The sequence below is a fragment of the Onychomys torridus genome, chromosome 8 (genome assembly GCF_903995425.1).
Source record: "Onychomys torridus chromosome 8, mOncTor1.1, whole genome shotgun sequence".
Lineage (NCBI taxonomy): Eukaryota > Metazoa > Chordata > Mammalia > Rodentia > Cricetidae > Onychomys > Onychomys torridus.
The window spans coordinates 93163235-93185960 of record NC_050450.1 but is presented as its reverse complement, the minus strand read 5'-3'; the positions used below and the strand labels follow the sequence as shown (position 1 = coordinate 93185960).

At 40.1% G+C, this 22726-nt stretch overlaps 1 protein-coding gene and 1 pseudogene across 4 annotated transcripts in view; one reads left to right on the top strand and one right to left on the bottom strand.

Annotated features, from left to right (window-relative positions):
• The window catches only part of Tlk2 (tousled like kinase 2), a 109521-nt gene that overhangs the window by 8245 nt on the left and 78550 nt on the right, over window positions 1-22726 (bottom strand). For all 4 annotated transcript variants that reach the window (XM_036195988.1, XM_036195986.1, XM_036195987.1 and 1 more), the window contains 7 exons: window positions 21280-21346; window positions 19657-19754; window positions 17603-17684; window positions 15475-15566; window positions 8375-8464; window positions 5140-5309; window positions 3844-3982 (listed from right to left, as the gene is read on the bottom strand). In XM_036195988.1, coding sequence (XP_036051881.1) covers window positions 3844-3982; window positions 5140-5309; window positions 8375-8464; window positions 15475-15566; window positions 17603-17684; window positions 19657-19754; window positions 21280-21346 — 738 coding nt within the window. The remainder of the gene's footprint in view (window positions 1-3843; window positions 3983-5139; window positions 5310-8374; window positions 8465-15474; window positions 15567-17602; window positions 17685-19656; window positions 19755-21279; window positions 21347-22726) is intronic.
• LOC118590546 lies at window positions 16588-16661 on the top strand (annotated as a pseudogene).

Sequence of the window (22726 nt, the reverse complement as noted above, 5' to 3'; positions counted from 1 at the left end):
TTATGATGAATACTTATGGGAGACACATACTGAAGGTGTAGATGGGTGGCAGTAGGTTTGTGGGTCGGATTTCCAAAGCAAAACACAAAACAAAACAAGCTAGCCTAAAAACTGGAATACACTAAATTAACTACGAAGGAAAGTGGGGGCGGGGAGGGGAGAGGAAATAAAAATGTAAGCAGAAGAATAAAATTTTAAGAACAGCTCTTCCAAGCAGCGCTCGCTGGAGCCCTGATTTCACAGCTGCTGGTTCTTTAATACACATCAACTTAAATATGGCTTTGCATAAATAACAAATGTAACTTTGATTCCAAAAATGACCACTGAAATGTATTAATAATTTTCATCTGAAGAGGTGGCAGGGAAGAACAGGGGTGGTAAACTCATCTAAAAGGCAGATTGGTAAATTTGTTAAGATTTTAAGAATGTAAGTGGTGGTGCACACCTTTAATCCCAGCAGAGGCAGGCAGATCTCTCTAGAGTTTGAAGCCAGCCTGTCTACAAGACAGCCAGAGCCACAGAGAAAACCTGTCTTGAGAAACCAAAAATGAAATAAAATAAAATAAAAATAAATAAATAAATAAAATAAATGTAATGTACAAGGTACGTTTGGTAAATCAACTTGTAAAGTTCAGTTTCTTGAGCGATCAATGAAGAAATAAACTGGTTTTCCCACACAAACAGTGCTGAAAATAGCAAATATTCTTATTTCCTAAGAAGAGCTTTGGGAGGGATTGTAGAAGCCAGGTCTATGATAATAAACTATGCTAAAAACACAGCTGCATTTTTATCACAATTCAAGTCCTCATATAGAAGAAATGAAGCTCAGGAACAATGTTCAAAGCATAATCTGAGCTCACTTACCTCTTGTCTGCTTTTGGTTTTGTTTGTTTGGAGACAGAGTCTCACTTTATAGCACAGGCTGCCCTTGGACTCATTATGTAACACTTGCTTCAATTCTCCTGCCTCAGCCTTCTGAGGGTTGCAATTAAAGGACTGTACCACATGCCCTCCTCATTTACCTTACATATGTTCAGGAGTTTGTGTATGGTGTAGGCACAAGCCTATATAGGTATACATACCTGTGCACATGAGGAGACTATCAGGTAGTCTGCTCTATCACTTACTCTTCCTACCCGCCCCCCACTTCGTTACTGAGACATGGTTTCATTGTGTAGCCTTACCTCACCTGGAACTGGCTATGTATACCAGGCTGGCATCAAACTCGCTGGTTCTGCCTTAAGGGCTGGGATTAAAGGCATGTGCCAGCATGCCTGGCTATCACATATTCCTCTGAGACAGGATCTCTCACTGAACCTAGGTGCCAGTAATTCCCATCTCTGCCCCCCACAGTGCTGAGGATTGCAGACACGTGTGAGCATGCTTTGCTTTCTTTTTTGTGGGTACCGAAATCCTAACTCAGGTCTTCATGCTTCCACTGAAAGCAGCCTGCACCACTAAGCCATCTCTCAAGCCCCCAGCTCATTTATCTTAATCAATGTACAATTCTTAAGCTTTTATTATTTTTTGGTGTTTTTTGTTTTGTTTTGAGATAGGGTCTTTCTACATAGCCCTGGCTGTCCTGAAACTCATTATGTAGACCAGGCTGGCCTCAAACTCTTAGAGGTCCATCTACCTCTGCCTCCTGAGTGCTGGGATTAAAGGTGTGTGCTACCACGGCCAGCTCATATTTTCATTATGGAAAATACTCAACTATAATTAAAGTAAAACGAACACTCAAACAACCAAGTAACCACACTTACAATGGCAATCACATGGCTAATCTTTGGTCATACACATAGCTTTCTACATCATCTAATAAGCTAATTTGGGGCAAAGCATTATGTGATTTTTAATTGCTGATTGGCAAAAACAGTACTAGGTAGCAATGAAATAATGATAGCATCATCATCATTGTTTTGTTGATTTTTGAGACAGAGTCTCAGGGTCTCTCTATTAGCCTGGATAACCTAGAACTTGTTATGTAAAACAGTCTGACATTATATTCATGGAGATCTACCTGCTTCTGCCTCCCAGTGCTGGGACTAAAGTGTGCACTACTACACCTGGCATTTTATTATTTTTTAATAGCTATTTTAAATGTGAGGAAGAGAGAGTGAGTGTAGGACACAGACTGACTACACTTTTAAAAAAGAACTAATAAGCACAAAACTCAAGCGCAAGTGCCAATGCACTCTGCTGTGGCATAATCCTTCTGTACATTGTGAAAATTATGCTGTGATTGGTTTAATAAAGAAGCTGACTGGCCAACAGCTGGGCAGGGGAACCAGACTAGAATTCTGGGAAGGAGAAGGGCAGAGTCTGGAGTTGCCAGCCAGACGCAGAGAAAGCAGGAGATGAACGTGCTATGCTAATAAAGGTACTGCAATGTGACCAAGTATAAATAAGGAATATGGAAGAACTTAAAATGTGACAGCTAGTTAGTAATAAGCCTGAGCTATTGGCCGAGCAATTATAATTAATATTAAGATTCTGAATGATCCAAAAGCGGCTGTCAGCAGAACTTCTGCCAACAGACCTCTTCCCCAAAACCACCAACTGTATGCATTTTTTGTGCCACTTAGCGACAGGGAGACTAACCACAGTAACCATCATAGTGAGGAAACACTATAAATGTAACTTCTATTTTAAACCTAGAATTTCAAAGTTTTAATTTAGGGCCCGACTCTTGACTATAGGTACCATTTCCACAAGCACAAAGAATAACAGAAAGCAGCCCACTGCCCACCTAACAATCAGCAGGCTCAGCTAAGGAGTACAGGGTTCACTCTACATGTTCTAAATGGCATGCCTCTTTCATCTGCTTCCTCATAGGGCCCCTCATTCCTAGACAGAATTCCAAACCAGGGACTTCTGAGGCTGGGGTATATCGGCATGTTACCTACCTCTCCTATAGCACTATGGAGGCTTCTTTAGGATTACCACTTAAAGCAGAATGTGGCTTTATGTGACCACCTCAGAAGGGGATAAAACTATAAAATTATAATTATAAAGTTACATGCCCCAGGCACAGGTATGCTTTATGCTTCTCACTGTAAAAGTAATAATACTGAAAAGCCAATAGTAGGCGGGAACGCTCACAGAGTTGTGAGGCAGAGCTAGCTGGAGTAAGCTGAAGAAGGGTGATAGTGCTCAGTAGGAAGAAGTAGCCTCAACATCTTTAGGAGATGGCTAACAGACATGCATACAATTCTGCTAAAGTGTGCTCAATTTTTCTTTTTTCTTTGATTTTATTTTCGAGACAGCTTTTTCTATGTAACAGCCTGACTGTCCTGGAACTCACTCTGTAGACCAGGCTGGCCTCAAACTCACAGAGATCCACTTGCCTCTGCCTCCTGAGTGCTGGGATTAAAAGCATGTGCCACCACCGCCTGGCCTTTTTTTTTTTTTTTGGTTCTGTGCTCATTTTATGGGATGCTGTGAATTCTTTTTTTTTTTTTTTTTTTTTAATTTTTGTTCCCATCCTGATTTTTACAACTCCTTAATTCTTGACTTGACAGTTCATCATCCTAGAAACAAATCCCTTATCCCATTAACACAAGCAGAGGCTCTACTTGAACTGTAAAGAATCCAGGACCATTCTTTTAGACACATAAACAAGCTTGTTCTCTACTGGCTTGTACAGCCAGCACTGTGTAAGTCATATACATCTCCAAGGACCAGATTACACAAGTGTTCTCTCAAGGGTTTTCAGGAACAGAAAGAAAAGACAGGGTATTTCTACTTTAGCAACTACAAAGGATTAATTATTAATCACCAAGGATTTAATACAACAGAACCATATACCCAGCAGCCAACTTGGCAGACCTTCTGAATACCTACCAATAAGTACCAGCACCTTGTGACGTTAGCTCCATGCCATCCACTGAATTGTAGCTATCATCATCCATGATCTTGGAAAGACCAAAATCTGTAATTTTTATCTCTCCACATGCTGTACCATTTACTAAAAGGATATTACCTAAAAAGATAAAAACCTTCATAAATAAACAGACTTCTTTATTGAGAAAAAACACACAAGAAGGAACAAGTGAACTCTAGGTCTTTGGAATAAAGTAATCTAACTCTGGACACAGGGAGAAGCCACAGTGTCTGCAGACAACTTTTATTTTCTAAGAACTACCTGTTTAATGTGCCAAAACCCACTCTGGGCACTGGAAATATAATGACTTGTTAAAGTAAAATATCATTTATACAGTTGGGTTAAAAAAAAAAAAAAGAAAAGAAAAAGGTGGGAAAATGTCACAAGACCTTTCCATGTGCTCTCTGTGCTAGCAGGCTTAGAGCAGCAATGTCAGGGAGGTGGGGGTGGAGGAGATACAAAGAAAACATGCTTGGGAACCAAACATGGTGCCAGAGCGCCACCTAGAGCTCCTGCAGCAGGAAAATGTGGTGACTTCAGTGATAGAAAATGGTCACACAGCAGCCATCTTTTACACAAAATCATTTGGTTAGAAATGATTTTTCAGTCATGTCAACTGTATCAGAACAGTGAGTGGTAAGCTTTTATATACAACACCAAAAGAACAAGGTAGTCAACAACCCTGCCTAAAGGAGATAATGAGAACTAGGTTCTTAATACCCACATTCTGCTTTAGAGTCATCTACATGAGGCATGCACACACCAAAACCACCACCACCATCACCACTACCACCACCACCACCACCACCACCAAACCCACCAGCTGAAAACAGCAAAAAAATAAGGGATTAAAAGGCTCCTTGCTTTTTCCTGATGAATACCAAATTAAACGATAGTTCAAAAAGATGAAAACCTGCTGGGACTTAAGGAAATGAGGCACACATGTACATATCAGGGAGACCTGAGACAAAGGAACTGCTTCATAGTGTGAGCAATGGGAAAACAAAATGGAACTTGCCAAAACAGTTGTTTCTAAATGACATCATGAATTTTCCTGGTTCAGCACACAAAGGCATTGTTTCTCCAGAGAATTTAATCCAACCCACCCACCCAGCACTGGGTAGCCAGGACTCCTTTCTTCCCACACCCACCCAGACATCCTTCTTGGCTCCTGTTAAATCCTTTGACTCAATAAACTTACATGTCACTTAAAGACTGAAATTCCATTAATAATGTCTCCTAAAACTTAGTCATACCTGGTTTGAGGTCATAGTGTATGATGGGAGGTTTTATTTCATTTAAGTACTTTAAAGCGTTCACAATCTGCATAATAATGGATCGGGCCTCTTTCTCCGACATTAATTTGTGCTGTTTCAGGTAGAAGTCCAGATCATTTCCTTCACAGTATTCTAATACTGTACAAAACCTGAAGACACATAAACCAGCATTTAACAGTGGAATAAGGAGCAGATTAAAACTGTCTAAAAGACTCGGGTATTACACGTCTCACTCCTAAACACTCCTCTCTCTATTCAGCATTAGCTGCCAGACGGCTCATAGGAAGAGAAGCGCTTGCTCTCTTGGACATGGCCTCTCTCATCTCCACACTGGCACCAACTGTGCCAGAGTTCACTGTAGCACATCTCTTCTAAGAACACTGACAAGAATTAGGTTTGAGCTAGCCATCCCCTTGTAATAGCAGGGTCTCCTCTGCACACTCACCATATACTCATTTTGTACTGTGGCCAATCATACAATTGTCCTTATACATGTTTTATATAACCCTGAGTGCCCAGGTCTCAAGAACTGGATGTATACTATATCTGGCACAAGACTACACAAATGTGTTGTTATATGGTACAGGTTCTTTTACTTTCATTTATGCCAATATATCACACATACCTCCACTTAAAATTATATACCACTGTTGGCACTACAGGCAATGAATCTTATCTTCCAAAGTGTTCCAATTGATGTGTTATTTAAATATGCCAGAGATGAATCCTTTTCAAATCATTCCAGGTTAGGTTTATTAGTCAGGACTTAACCAGGAAAACCACTTGAATACTGAAGCCAAAGGACTTTAATTCACAGATTGAAGATTTAAGACAAATTGTCCAGTAAGGGACCCTTGTGACCAGTTATGGCAGAAAGCTGTTGGCACCCTAAAGCCACAGGATCATAGGAAAATGCTGCCATGAGTACACAGGTCACAAGAGAAACTAGAACTGCGTGCTTACCCATTGGTTGAACCCAGCTGAGCCCCCACTAGCACAGCTTACCAGAGCTGACCTGCCAGTGCAGCGAATGAAGGGAGCCAGCGAACAGCTCTAGGCTGAACTTCCAGCAGGACTGCACCTGACTACAGACACACACTTGAGACTCTCAGGACTGAACAGTAATCCATGCTTGCTTTCTATGAGACCTGTAGGGCACGGTATCTGATGCCTCAGGGCTCTGGGCGTGTATCTGAGCTATTCCTTCTCTGATCTGAGATGCTGAGATCTGAGTCAGACTCTTACTGTATTCAATGGATTCTTTGGCCCACAAGCAAGCTAGAAATAAAATAAACCTTTATATATCCAAATGACTCCCAAAAGATGTTCTAAACAACAATCTGACTTGTTTGTGCTAAAAAGAACAATAGGACAAACAAGAGTAGTATGAAAATACCATCATGTTGGAATGTGTATACAATTTAAACCAAGAGAATTCAAGTCATTCTATTTATTTTCAAAGTAGTTTTAGTACTTATATTTTAGAGGAGAGTCTATCTAGTATTCAAGGGATCATTGAAAGCAAATAATAACCGCAGCCTGTGGAGACTTGACCAGGGCTCTCACCCTTGGTATCTAAGAACACTACTTTTTTTGAGCCCTACTCATGACACACACAGGGGTATACTTGATCCAAAGGCTCCCTAATAAAAAGGGGAAAGTAGGGGCTGGAGAGATGGCTCAGAGGTTAAGATCACTGACTGCTCTTCCAGAGGTCCTGAGTTCAATTCCCAGCAACCACATGGTGGCTCACAGCCATCTGTAATGAGATCTGGTGCTCCCTTCTGGCCTACAGTCATACATGCTGTATACATAATAAATAAATAAATCTTTAAAAAAAAAAAAAAAAAAAAAAAGAAAGAAAAGGGGAAAGTTTGAGCATACAGGAAAAGGGACAAGTTGTGTTTCCATAAAGAACATGGAATTCTTAGATGTATCTACACACGGGCTAGTTGTCTGAGAGAGCTGCTGGGTGAACAGACCAAACTCCTGAACACTGCCTTGGGAGACTGAGGGAATACCTGAAGGCCAGACCTAAGGCTTCTTACGTTCTTCTGGCTCAGGCCTGACTGCAAAAAAGCAAGTGTCTAGATGCTAAAATATACGTCAACCCTGAATAAACCCAAAGGCTCTGCAGCTCACTGACCTGTATATTGTTACATACAGGATTAGCAAGAGCACACTCTCACAAGTCATTTCATTTTTCTGACATTAAAAAATCAGTCTACACATCAAGAAAGCTGACCCCTAAGACTCCTCCCAATTCTAAAATCTAAATCCCAATTCTAAAATGCCCATGAACCTGCATTCCAACCTACAGCCCTGGGCTAGTTTGCCATGTATAATATCTTTACATGTATGACGTCAACCCTCCTGTTGTAGGGTAACAAGACACACTGCTGCTCTTGAGGTTCATCAGTCTCTACAGTGGGCCAGAGCTCTCTTCAACAGCTGACACTTGCTCACTTGCTAGTGGCATGTCAGTACCAACCAGAACCAATTCCTAAGGACTGACTGATACACTTTCTGGAGTTCTGTGAGGTGGTTAGCTAACTATTTGTAAGACTAAGCAAAGTGTGATAAATCCACACAGCAGAATGTAATCTGGCTATAAGAAGTGATGAACTATTGACACACAAATACAATAAGCCAGTCACAAAGACTCCATAATTCCACTATTAAAACTGTCTAGGACATCTAAAGGTGACAGCAAGCAGTATCTGTTTAAACAGAGGAAATATAAAATGGAGAAGTGACAGGAAAAAGGGTTAACTTCCTTCTGAGAATGAAAATGTCTTAAAATAATCTTGGATAGTGGCTCTGTGTATCTACAACACACATGAAAACCCACTCAATTATGGACTTTACATGGGTGAATCACATGGTATATAAATTGGAATAAAGTTGTCTATTTTTTTAAGCTGATACCTTAAAATTGGATATAATAGAAGTATTTATGCCACAGATATTGGCCATCAACCTTCTCTCTCTCCATCAAGCTAGTTGTAAAATCTTTAGTAGCATACAATGGCCCTTGTCCTTTAGCCAAAAGATGTCTGGCTGACCCAAATCTGAATTATGTGTGATTATTTGCTTGTAAATTAATAAACTTAGTTCACTTAAAGAGCATTTCACAGGCCCAGATTTAAGCTCTATTTCATGAGTATTCAATAAATCAAGAAAATAAGGTAAGGAAAAATGGCGTAGGACTTACGAGTCAGTGTCCAGTGAAAAGTAATCATATAGCTTCACTATTCTGGGATGATCCAGTTCTTTGTGAATCCGGTATTCCCTACACGCATGCCTGTAAACAGAATGGAAATGTAAAAAGAAAGCACTTGGCTTGCTTTTTAGAACTCACCCTAATTTCTCTACAATTTCCCATTTCCACATGTTCATTTATTTGTTCCATTTAGATCCATCTGGTCATTTCATCTAATTACTCTTTCTGCATTCTATTTTCTCTAATGTTTTCCAGCCAGCCACTGAGAAAACAGCAGGTGCTCAAATATTTCTTAAATGAATGGATGCCAATCTTTTTCAAGACCCTTCTGTGCCAACCACACCTCTTTTATGTTAATCCCCAAATATTAAACATTACAGTCTTTTCCTCTCTTCTAAAATGATGCTTCCAGGGGCTAGGGAGATTGCTTACTGGCTAAGTGCTTGCCTGATGCACAAGCATGAGGATCAGAGTGTGGGTTCCAGCACCACACAAATGCTGCGGGCATGGCAATCCATCTGCATACCAGCCTCAGAAGACAAATACACAAAATGTCTAGAGCAAGCTGGCAAGAACACCAGCAGATCACAAGTTTTGGGTTTGACTGAAACCCTATCTCATAAAATAAGGTAGAAGATTGATGATGGAGGATGATTACTGATATCAACTTTGGGCTTCCGAATGTACACACAGTTGTATGCACACCAACATGTGCACAGGCATGCGCATGCATGTACACACGCACGCATGCAGAGAAAAACAAAACAAGGTACTTCCTACCTGCATGTTGATAACCTGGGGGTCAAAGTAAGTTTGTAAACTACTTGAATTAATGAGTTAAATGATAAATCAACTCTCAGTTATTTTATTTTTGTTTTTAAATTTCACTACTTAAAAATGCACTTGTATTGGATACGTACAGACTTTTCAATATTTATGTTTAAATGTAGTATATCATTTTATATATGTTATTTGAAGACTCTGCTATCTGTGGAGGTCCTAGAACATACCTCTGCACATACTCATCGATTTCCATACTAGTATTTTGATATTTGGTTTTCTGAGACAAGGTTTCATTATGTAGCCCTTGCTGGCCTCAAATTCAGTATATAAGCCAAACTGGCCTCAACTTGTTGCAATCCTCCTGCCTCTGTCTCTTAAGTGCTGCAATTATAAGCACATACCACCACAAATGGCTTCACTTAAAACAACAAAAACTTTTTAGGCAACTACATGCTCTGTAGGTAAAGGCTATTCCCACCAAATCTGCCAATCTGAGTTATTCCCTGAGACCCACACAGTAGAAGGAGATGTTCTTTGACCTCAGAGTGCTGTGGCCCACCCCGTCCAAAATAAATAAATAAATAAATAAATGTAATTAAAGAAGTTTTTAAAAGTACCTTTCTAGTTTAAAATAAAACTATGAACAAACTATAGTATATATAATATGTGAGGTATATATACCAGCCACATAATGCATTTTGAAAGAACAGAGGCCAGGGGAGATGGCTTAGTCAACAAACTATTTGCCTCACAAGTAACAAGGACCCAAGCTCAAAAAAGGTGGGTATGGTGGCACCTGGCTGTGACCCCAGTGCTGGGGAAGCAGAGGCAGGTGGGTCCCTGGAGCTCTCTGGCCAAGCAGCCTAGTCTACTTGTGAGTTCGAGGTCAAATAGAGACCCTGTCTCAAAAACTACGGCGACAGCCAGCTCCTGGAGAACAGAGGCTGTCCTCCAGTCTTCACACACATGCACATCCAATGATACACACAAGAGCACCTGCACACAAAGAGGCCTGTATGCATGCACAGACAAAGAGACCACAGAAAGAGTACCTGTGCATATGCTCACACTCACACACACAAGAGTATGGTTATAGCATATATTTACCAAAAGGTTTTAAAAGTGGTTCCAGACAGTAACTACAAACTAAGTAATTCTGTACCATTTGAGATGTTTTGTTTAAGGTGGAGTCAGAAAAGAGAAATTTTCTATAGAATAAATGAAAAAAAAACCACAAACAAAAACAAAATAGTGATGGTTTCTGAAGCTGGTATTGTCCAATATCAAAACGTACACATTAAACACTTAAAAAAATTAAATTAAAATTTAAAAACTGGGGAAATGAGGGAGAGAACAGAAGCCTCCAAGTAACTATAAAAGCTGTTCCCTAATGGACACTTGGGCTTAATTTCAAGATGCTCCTTTTGGCTCTACTGCAGCTTCTAAGGATTCATTTCTTCATTACGTCTTCCCATATAAAGGTGACAGGCACACACCAAGGCAAAGGAGTAGCACTATGTGAGGAACTGAGGACCTTGCTCCCTGAACTCTGGCTTCCTAGACATGAGTGGTTAGTATAGAGATGTATTCCTGTGGGCACTGAGCACACACAGCCTTGGCTCAAACCCCCATTTCACCAAAAGAGCTCCACTTAGGATTCAATGCAATATTATCATTGGTAAAATAAAATATTTAAAAAAAACCAAAAAACAAGCTGGGTGGTGGTGGCACACGCCTTTAATCCCAGCACTCCAGAGGCAGAGGCAGGCGGAACTCTGTGAGTTCAAGGCCAGCCTGGGCTACAGAACGAGACCCAGGACAGGCACTGAAACTACATGGAGAAACCCTGTCTCAAAAACCAAAAAACAACCCACCTCTGTTCAAATCATTTCTGGTTGAGCATACTTTTACATGATAATTACGTGCCCCTTTGAGTGCCTCTCCCACGTAGCACTTTTCAAAGTATAACCCAGTTTCTTCATAAACGTACAGGGAACAAAGGCAATGAGTGGCAGAGGGAGTTAAGAATGAAGGAAAGGTGCCAAAGCGTCCCTCATCTAAGCCGAGTGTGGTAATGAAGCACGTGACAGCAGTGCACAGGAGGCGGAGGCAGGGTGCCATGAGTTCAAGGTCACCTGTGTCCAACAAATAACCCCTGAGTCCTCACCAACTACAGCAGCACCTAAAACAGCAACCCTAACACAGAGCCTGCCAAGCTCACAGGCTATTGCTTATCCTTCAGCACTGTGTCCTTCACACTCAATATTCCATTTCGTATCCAATAGATTAAAGGACTACAAATAAGAAATCAGGAAAATTTATACACTAAAGTGTATCTTTTGTCATTTTTTAGAAGTTTTATTATGTATACAGTGTCCTGCCTGCATGTATGCCTGCAGGCCAGAAGAGGTGGTGAGCCACCATGTGGTTGCTGGGAACTGAACTCAGGACCTCTGGAAGAGCAGCCAGTGCTTTTAACCTCTGAGCCTTCTCTCCAGCCCCCTTGTATTCTTACAAAATGATGTAAACTTAGATTTCTGGAATGCTTGCTTTTATATTACAAAGTTTGAAGAGTATTATATATATAAGAGCATTTGAATTCAGGTATAAATTAGTTTTACAGATTAATATGTAATTTTTCCTATTGTAGAATTTTTATTATATGTTGGCGAATTAAAGAAAACTAGCAGGGAAGAAGAAGAAGAAATGATTCAGTGGGTAAAGTGTTTGCTGTGCAGACTCAAGGGCCCAGGTTGGAATCCCTAGTACCCACGTAACAACGTCTGACACAGTGTTGCTGGAGCCTCAGTGCTAGGGAAGAGAGACAAGCAGACCCTGGGGGCCTGCTGGCAAACTCAATACAGTGAGATACTCTGTCTCAAAAACTACAAGGTTGGAAGTGGTGAAAGCTCAACAGTAAAAGCACTTGCTACTTAGTAATCTTAATTCTTGTCTGGAGCCTCCATGGTTGGGGAGAAATGGCCTGTTTTCTAACCTTTCACACATGTCATGTTAATGTATGCACGTAAACCCACACAATCATAATTTTAAAAAATTTCTGGATTAAAAAAGACCCTAAGGTGGACAGTGACTGAGAAGGCATTCACTTGATGTCAACTACTAGCTTCCACATGAATGTTCATTGAACCTGTACGTACACGTACACACACACACACACACACGCACACACATACATACATCCACCACCACCACCACCACCACCACCACCACCACCACCACCACCACCACCCCAGCTCCACCTCATCCACTCCTTACACAAACTAAAGAAATCTAGTAATCTGTCATGTTCATACGCAAGGGTAATAGAACAAGTCTACATTTTATTTATAGAAGAAGGAAAAGAATTGGGTGTGACAGTGTAGACTTATAATCTACCTGGGAGATGGATGCAGGAAGCTGTAGGTCATCCTCCTCAGCTATGTATCTAGTAAAAGGTCAGCCTGGGCTATATAAGACCCTGACTCAATCACCCTCCCCCAACTCGAAAAAGGAAGACAGGATATATCTCAAAATTCAACAAAATAAGGTTTTATTTTCTTCGAGGTTCTTCTGAGCCAAATAAATGATCTTACTCCAAACAAAAGTGGGAAATAGCTCCCCAATGGAAAAACAATTTTAAAAGACCTTACATAGCAAGTCAATGTTACCAACACTGTAGTGTATTTCCTCTTCAATGTTAACCTAATGCTAAATTATCAAAGCATTCTTCAAAATCTATTATGTACTTGATCTATGTCAAGTTCAGAGATGTTAATGACACTTAATTCACTATTTTTTAAAAAATTAGACTTACTTATTGAACTGGAGTTACAGATGACTGTGAGCCACCGTGTGGGTGCTGGGACTGAACCCGGGTCCTCTGCAAGAACAAATGCTCTGAACTGATGAGCTGTCCCTCTGGCCCCAGCTCACCATTACTTATAGCATAAAGTTCAAAGCAGGATTTCCCATCACTTAGTAAAATCAAAAGTGGAAGCGTTGAAGAGTTCTCCAAGCAACCGGAGGTCATAAGAACACCCCTTCCTCAGGACATCAACTGAGAAATGGCCCCTGACAGAGGGCTCCACAGACACTCTCTGGTGCCATTATTGCCCGAGGAGGAAACAGTGAGAAAGGACCACACACAGCGCGCATGTGCATGTTAGAGGCCAGAACAAAGTATTAGATGCCCTGGAAATGGAGTTATAGTTGGTTGTAAGCCACCCAATGTGGTGCAGGGTACTGAACTCAGGATCTCTGCGAGAGCAAGAGTTCTTAACCAGAGCCATCTCTCCAGCCTCTCACTTGTTCTAATTCCAGTAAAGAGATGAGAGAAAGACAATCAATTGGCTGGGCATGGTAGCACATATCTATAATCCTATCTCTTAGAGGCACAGAGGCAGGAGAATTACTTTAAGTTTGAGGCCAGCTTAGTCTATCTCATGAGACCCTATCTCAAAGAAATAAAACTAAAACAGAACACCTCAATGTATGACCATCAGGGCTCAAACTGCTTGCCAAGTGTGTCAAGGAGGGACCAGGACCTAGCTTTAATCCATTTCAAAAGGCCAGATGAGCATGATGACCTTCCAAAGTCACCCTGGTATCCAATATCACAGTTCTCTTAAGGTCAGTCTAAAAGTTAAATCTGGAGACTTGGCAAAATACATACAATTCCCAGCACAGAAATTATGTTCTCAAGGTTGACCACACTTGGTCCCTAGAACCAACTATTTTACAAGTGGCCAATATATGGGTAAGCTACAGAACAGGCTCCAAGGATATATCTATAGGGTACCTACAGAGGTACATGTCCTGATTCAACACCCTTGATCATCCCCACAAGTCTCAATATAACAAGGACAATTTTCACTAATAACTGGTCAGAACACGTGATTCCCTTCTCTGAAGGGTTCCTGGCATTCACTACTGCATGCCATTCATCCCCGATGGCAAGTGACTGGAATGCACTTTCTTTTTTTTAAAGTGGAATGCACTTTTAATAATGTATCTGGCTCCTCAGAAACATCTGGCCTGCAGCTGCTTATCACATGAGCTGTGCACATAGGGAGTTGTGCACAAGGCATATATCATCCCTTGTCCTACCTCTGCTCAAAGCCTGCTTTTCTCATACAGTGCTGAGTTCTGCTACCAATCAGTGTGGAATAGAAAGACTTTGAGGTTCCCGGTGTACAACAGGTCTAAGGCAATATTTGTCCCAGTGCAGGCATGAAGAACTGTTTGTTGAGGAAATACTTGACTTTTCTTTTAAGACTTAGAAGTTAACTAAAAGGCTTCTTCAATCCCTATTTTTTTTTTTCCTCCTCCAAAGTCTTATGAGGAAAAAACAGCAAAACCCCAAGGCTGTCTCCGGAACAGGAAGCATTTGTTACTGTCAAAGGGGCTTGTCTCCTCCTTTCAGGGACAGAACCTGTCTCATTCAATACTTGTATCTGCCTCAAGGAGACAAAACTGCTCAGAGGGAAACCTAATAGCAAATTAAGTCTGGAGCTTCCAATGCAAATGAGCCATGAACTCCAGTGTTTGGAAGCTCAGGAGGGAATATGGTAAAACCTGACATTAGGGTTGGGGATTTAGCTCAGTGGTAGAGCGCTCGCCTAGTAAGCGCAAGGCCCTGGGTTCGATCCTCAGCTCAAAAACAAAACAAAACAAAATAAAAACAAAAACAAAAACAACCAAACCTGACATTAGTGGAACAAAGAAATCCACAGCTGCATATGTAGTAACTATTTAATCTGAGGAAACCACCCCCTTAACCCCTCAGTCCCAAGGACAAAGGAGGACAACCACTTCACAGGCATTCTTGAGAGGCAGCCACAGAAAATAGAGCACTAAAACCACAGAATTTTGAGGTGGGCAAACAGACAGGTGAGGAAAAAGAGAACAAAGTACTGAGAGGCTGAAGTCAAGCATGCGCCACTGAGGCACACCAGGACTCCATCCTTTTAGCCTCATGGTCTCCGGTCTCCTTCTAGACCACCAGGCATTCTCACGAGTTTCTACAAACAAACAATGGTTTCTGGTCCTTCCTTGTTTACTGTAGCTGTGTTTAGAGACAACAGAAGGGGGATTAGAAGTATGGGCTTCAGATTGAGGGATGGCTGCATTTAAATTTAGAATTAATCTAATTGGTAAGACGTGGAGTGTATTTCCCTTGCTGGAATAGTTAGGAAGATGAAAGAAAAGCAACAAGAATTCATCCAAAGCTCTTTCTCGATGCACGAACCATAGCTACCATCAATGAGTGTGAAAAAAAAAAAAATCAAGCACTTTTCGGTATCACTTACTTGTGGTAATTCTCCTTTTTCTCATCTCTCCAGTTTTTATTTAACTGGTGAATTTTCACAGCTACATATCTTTGCTCTGTTAGATCAAATGCCTATTAAAAAAAAGGAATAAATTATATTTTACATAAATACCAACAAGAATTACAGGGCATTTACTTGCAGCTTTAACAGATCAACACAAAACACACTATTAAATGAAGACAGCAGCGAACGACAAGTCCTGTTTGCTTCAGCGCTGCGACCATCTTCTTAAACTTGGGATTAGATCCTCCAGAAGTCTCCAGACACACTGGCACCAAGGGGTTTACAAGACTAGCTCAAGCAAACACCATAAGCAGAAAGCCAACCCATGCCCTCATGCTTCCAACAATGCTCGCTCTGGATGTCATCCCTCCTCATCTAGGACCTTTCACCCAAGACTGTCTCTCACCCTCAGCCTGAGGAGCTCACATGTGTCAACACTGTCTCTCTACTTTTGAAATCCTGGGACACACACTGACTGCTTCCTATAGAAAACAACATAGCTGGATATGATCATTAGTATGACCATTCACAAAGCATCCCATAACTCAGTATGTTGTGTTTACTAAAATAGAAACAGAAACAAAACAAAACAAAAACAAAACTCTCAACCTTATATTTGGTGACACATCTATGTACTGAGTAAAAGCAAAGTCTCAATCCCACAGTGGCATACAGGGACAGGCTTTCCTGAAGAGCAACAGTGCTGGCAGGCTCAGCATTGGTCAAACAATGCTTCTCTACCAGTTCCCACAAATGCACACACAGGCACGGATGCACGGCATGCCCACAGGAACAGAGGTGATCACTGTTCCACTGTCTCCCCACTGCCTCGCTAGGAAAGCAATGTCCAAACCAGGGGGCTATTTATGAAACAAGGGACTTGTCACCCGGGCTAAAGAGAAACAAGTATATAGTGGAAAAACCTGCCTCACAGAAATGAAACAAATACACCTTTCTCATGCTCTAAAGAATATATACTCTAAAAACCATTTCAAGGTGTGAAAAACTAGGTTATATTGCACCTAGTCTGTGAGAGCACTAACACTTATCAAAGCCAACGAAGAGGGCAGAACTCATCTGTGGGAGGAAGTGTTTATGAAAGGAGAGGTTAGCACGGCCCCTTGACAAGGACTGAAAAGCCTCAGGCCGGCGAAAATCTTTTTAGATTATGGATTAACCTATAGAAAAATGTCTGCCATAAATCAAACAGTGAAGGGGAAGATGAATAGGAATCTCACTTACACAGCTTAAGTAAAACATTGCTCTCTGAATAGATAAAAAGAAAATAATTGTTTTGCCTGCATGTAAATAATAATAATAATGATAATGATGATAATAATGGTCTTATTATGTAAAAGTAAATAAATAAATAAATTTTTAAAAAAAGAAAAGAAAGAAAAGCCTCAGGCCTAGTAACAGGCAGTGGTCAAGGCACTTTGTCGTAGCTAACTATTGTTTTTAAATGTTTGATTAAAAGAGAAAGAGAAAAACAAACAAAGGTTTTCCTACAAAATGGTTACTACACAGGTGATCTTAGTAAGTCGGTACATAAACCTTCAATAAGCTAACAAAACACTCTCTGCTCACAACTCTTTCTAAAGAGCTAGGATAACTATGTCATCAAAGCTCAACTCTGTTATTTGCAAACAAAAGGTAAGCATAAGCCTGCCGGTCAGATTTACCAGCACAGACTTTAAGAGCAGGACAAAGTGTGAATAACCTACTGAAATCAGCTCAGCACTGCCCTGAAGGAACAGCCATGGTACACAGGGCTAACAGGCACACAACATTTGTGAATGAACTTAATGCCACTGGTGTAGACACTTACAAATGATTAAAGCAACCACATGTGGTACTATACTTGGAAGGTTAAGGCAGGAGAACTGCCAATCACCCTGAATTCCACAGTGATTTTAGAGCCAGTCTGGGCTAAAGTGTGAAAATGTCTTAAAAACAAGATAAGAAATATATTGGAAGCAATTTTCCAAAAGATCTTAGTCCATAAAGCTTTGAATTTAAACTTACAGATACAAATGCACAGTTCTTAATATTGAAAATTTCTACGGATCGGTATTACCCTTTGTACTCAGTTGTTTCTACTCACCTTGTAAACTTCACTGAAACCTCCTCTACCCAAAAGATGTAATAACAAGTATCTGTCATTTAGCGTTGGATGATCCTTAAATCTGTGGAAATGGAACATGTAACATCCTGAGGTCAAAGACTATAGTCTTCCATACATATTCCAACATTCCTATAATATCTCTAACAATAAATGATTTGTTATAAAGCCACTGCTCAGCATTTGACAACTGATACTAATATTATGAACTATGAGCACAAAGTTACACAGCTCAAAGAAACAGTGCAATTATATTAAACAGTAACAGCTATTAAAGCCTGATACAGGTTCTAGTTTCAGTAGCCACATCTAAACTTGGGGCCATTTTTGATCTCCTTCCTTTTTCTCAGCATTTTAAAACTGCATAAAGTTCCAAAGTATTTTTTTTTAATTAATTTTTTTTTTCTGGAGCTGAGGACCGAACCCAGGGCCTTGCACTTGCCAGGCAAGCGCTCTACCACTGAGCTAAATCCCCAACCCCCCAAAGTATTTTTATATTGCCTTAAAAATAAAGTATTTCATGTGTTTTATGTGAATTTACTACCCCACCCCACCCCCATTTTGAGACAGGGTCTTACTATGTAGCCCTGGTTGGCCTGGAACTCACTATGTAGACCAAGCCGACACTGAACTCACAGAGATCCACTTGCCTCTAGCTCCCAAATGCTGGGATTAAAGTTATGTACCACCATACCCAGCTAATTGAGTTTTGGGGGACAGGGCATACTCTGGCCTAGAACTCCCAATCCTCCTGCCTCAGCCTGCTGAGCACTGGGGTAATAGGTATGCACCATCACGGCCCGCCTTTATTGGTTTCGAGACAGGGTTTCATTATATTCCAGCTTTAGCTTCCCAAGTGCTTGGAATACATATAGATGTGTTCCAAGTAACCCAACTCATTTTTCCCTCTTTAGATAAGTCTATGGTAAATCTAAGTCTAGGACACAGTGTACTCCCAAAAGAGACTCTTCCAGTAGTGCATGCACTATGATCCCAGCGCTCTGGAGGCAGAGGGAAAATGAAAGAAAGCTCAAGGCCAGCGAGGGCTATATAGTGAGATCCTATCTCAAAACCAGAAGTAGAAAGACAACTAGGGAGATCGCTTGGCAGTAGACTGCAGGCCTAGTTTGTATGAGTCCTTACACTTCAACCCCAGTACTTCAAAAAAAAGAATATCTTAAAACAGTCTCCCCATTAATCCTGAAATTCCTTTATTTTGAATTTAAGAAAGCAGTGTGCCTATGGGGGAGAGATAATAGTATTACATGGAAGTTTAAATTAACTAGATCTAAATTTGACTCTCCATTTGGGCATCTGGTCAAATTAACTTCATTTCTCTAACTTGTTTCCTGATTGATGTATGCAAGATTATGGGGCTGTCATGAGGACTAACTGTGAGATTAAAGGGCACTTAGACTCCTTCCTGATTCATAAAGGTCACAGGAAATGCTAAGTGCTGGTACATCCCACTTGACAGAATAATGGTTATGGTTTACATGGCCAAACAAAATCTTCAAGCTATTGCTACATGAAAAAGATGTTACAGCCTCCAAAACACACAAGGAAAGAACTAATCAGTGACAAAGCCATTTCCCACATGTAAGCTACTTTCCCTGACTTTAGTCATATAAACAAAAGTGAGTGTGACTACAATTAATGTGGTAAATAGAAGAGTCTGACTAGTTTTACTTACTCAGAAAATGGACGTGATCTCACCTTTCTACAGCACCATTGTGGCCAATGCTTCCATGTCTCAAGGCTCCATCGCTAAGTCTATATGCCATACCCCATCCACCCTTACAGCTGCCACGCTGTACTGTGTAAACTCTACTCATGTAAAAGGCTGTACAGATACATATATAAACTTACTTTTTAATACAAAGATTATAATTTTGTTCATAAAATTATATCCTAAAAGGAACTAAATATACTTTAGATTCATTTGGCAAATTTTAAGTAAGTGAAAAACGTTGTTCTAGACCATATGTCATAAAATATTCAGCAACCTCCAGCCCATTATACCCCAAGTTGCTTACTGTGAATTATCTTCATTATGTATCCTTTTTAATTCCCTGATATGTAGATTTCTAACCCTTTCTAGCCTTTCCAGCTCTGCCTGGATTTCTGCTTCTTCCTGAAAAGGGGGGGAAAAAAAGCTCAGAATCCAGCGAACTTTATCTTTTCATTTAAAAATAATGACATCTATTTGACTTGTAAAAACAAACAGAAGACACTCTGCTCTGGAAAGGTCAGTCAATCTGCTGCTCCATCACCCACTTCTCGGATGTGACCTCTGGTAACTCTCCAGGAATGCTTTATGCATGTACATACATACAGGCTTTGCAAAAACCTCTCAAGAGTCTGGTTTGTCGTTGGATTCTCTACTTTTGGTAAAGATTATACTTGATACCTTAAATACCACTAATTTAAATTTAACATCTAAGAACTGTGTGTATGAGTGATATACAAAAACTAATGCCAACACCAGTAACAATTTATTAGATGTTTATTGACCGCCAGCATCATAAATAGCATCCACAATTATGTATGGGCTGCTGAAATTTTCAAGTTTTTGTTTTTTATTTATGTGTATATATTTCTCTCTATGTGTATGCCATGAGTGTAGGTGATAGCAGGGGACAGAAGAGGACATCAGATCTTTGGAACTGAAGTTACAGGCAGTTTTAAGCAGCCAGACATGCTGGGAACCAAACTCAGGTCCTCTAAAAGAGCAGTAAGCTCTCTTAAACTCTCTCAACAGCTAAGCCATTTCTCCAGCATCTGAGCGGTTCAACATAAGAGCTTAAAAAACATTTACACTCTACAATTATGATATTTTTAGGCTAGGGATGTTGAGTCTAGGGTAAAGCACTTGTCTAGCATCCTTAAAACCTTGGGTTCATATTCTCTCTCTCACTCACACTCTCTCTCTCTCTCTCTCTCTCTCTCTCTCTCTCTCTCTCTCTCTCTCTCACACACACACACACACACACACACACACACACACACGCACACACACGCACCCCAACCAAACAACAAAAAAAATCACCTCATATCTCACACACACATGAAAATGATAAGCAAAGTACACTGCCACATTCCTGTAATCCTAGTATTTAGGAAGCTGAGACAGGAGGATCCTGAGTTCAAGGCCAGCCTGGGCTATGTAACAAGACTGTCTCAAAAAAAGCAAAAAGGGACACCATGTCTCTGACCCTCAATAAAAGATCTCAGTGAATATTACCAACAAATTCTTTTAGGTGTTAGAATATGGATGGTACAATATATTCTCTTTAGTTATTTTAGGCAAGAAATAAGAGCTACTAATGTTATTCAAACTAACACAGGAATCCTACCATCAATCTCAGACATATTAATCCTGGGTATTTAATTTCTGCTTTTAGGAAAATCACTTGGGTAGCTCTATGAATTGACATATTTTCTACAGATAGATCATTGGGGTAAAACATACTCTCACTTAGTGGCTTGCATTGATTTGAAAATAAAAATACTACAAGGTACAAAAGTGAGAACAGCAATGCAGAATTCCTATAGCATACAAAGCTATGATTGTATTTGTCCAAAGGTCCAAATCATTTCTGTATCCTACATCAAGTGGAAATTATATCCCTTGAAAAACATTTTCCCATTATACTTACTTTCTTAAGATGACCTAATCTGAGTTTGAAGATTTCCTCTTGTTCATGGTATTCTGCTAAGGTTAACCTGAAAAACAATGATAGCCATGTCAGTAAATTATATGAGGTAATAAGATGCTTATTTGAACAGAAATACTCATAGTATGCTACTAGGTGGTTTGCATGTTTAATACGATTAAAAGTCAGTTATTTGGAAGTCCTTAGATGAAAAGGAAATTAGTAATTTCATATGAGATATGAAGAAGACTCAAAACCCCTAAGTTTAATTTGAGGAAAGAAAAAAGAAACATGTGAGCCATATTTTCACATTATTTATGAACTATTTAGTAACATGTTACATAGATCATAAAACCAAAATGTTTTAACTATTGAATGAGAATGTAAAAAGAACAAAGAAGGGTTGACTGGATGGACAAGGACTGAACTCATTCTTAGTAACACCTAACTCCAAACATACATGCTGTATCCTAAGAATAAAAAAAAAAAGTGTTTTCTCCATTTCTACCTCCCTCACATTCATCTACTTCAAAGGTTCAAGTTGCATTATTTACATGCATACTAAATTACCAGGACAAAGAGGACACAGCTATTATTCCAGCAAAGATCCACAGAACAGAGCCTCAAGATTCAACTACAAGAAAATACAAGAGTAAAAAAGTAACAACACACTTCCTAGGGCTGCTGCAATTTAGTCCACAGCTGCAGAAATACCTGTATCTAGTACGCCATTTCACTCCAGTGAAAAAGTAGGAAATGAAAGAACAGAGGGAGGGGAGGAGGGAGGGAGAGAAGGAAGGAAGGAAGGAAGGAAGGAAGGAAGGAAGGAAGGAAGGAAGGAGAAGGAGAGAGAGAGAGAGAGAGAGAGAGAGAGAGAGAGAGAGAGAGAGAGAGAGAGGAATGACAGCTAAGAATTCTTCCATGCCTTTAACATGTTCCATACCAGGAAGGGATAATGTGACTCACTTAGATATCTGCTTTTGGCTTCTAGTCAGAGGAAAGAGCCAAGTCACAGACACTAATTACAAAGTGGACTGAAAGCCTTCTAGCTTGGATTTTACACAAGACTCCAGATGGTAACCACTCATGAACACACTACTGGCCTAGATTAAATTCTAATTATTGTTTGGTGGTGTGTATTCGTGGCGTGCATGCACACACACTCCACACCTTTTCTTGTTCGCAACAGCATTGAGTAATTTTTAAGTAATCCTGGAGGGTAGACCCCACTACAAGTAACCACAGGACTCCTGAAAGAAAACAATGACTTGGGTTGTCTAGAGAATCTTTAAATCTAATACATGGGCTTTTTGATAGAAAATATTCTAGTTTTAAAAATACTCTGTTATATGAACAAAAGTGTTTCACAAACACAGTTAACTGTGGATACTTTTATTACTATACTTAAGGTGAATTTTAGGTTATTCAGATGCTCATCTCTCCTATATAA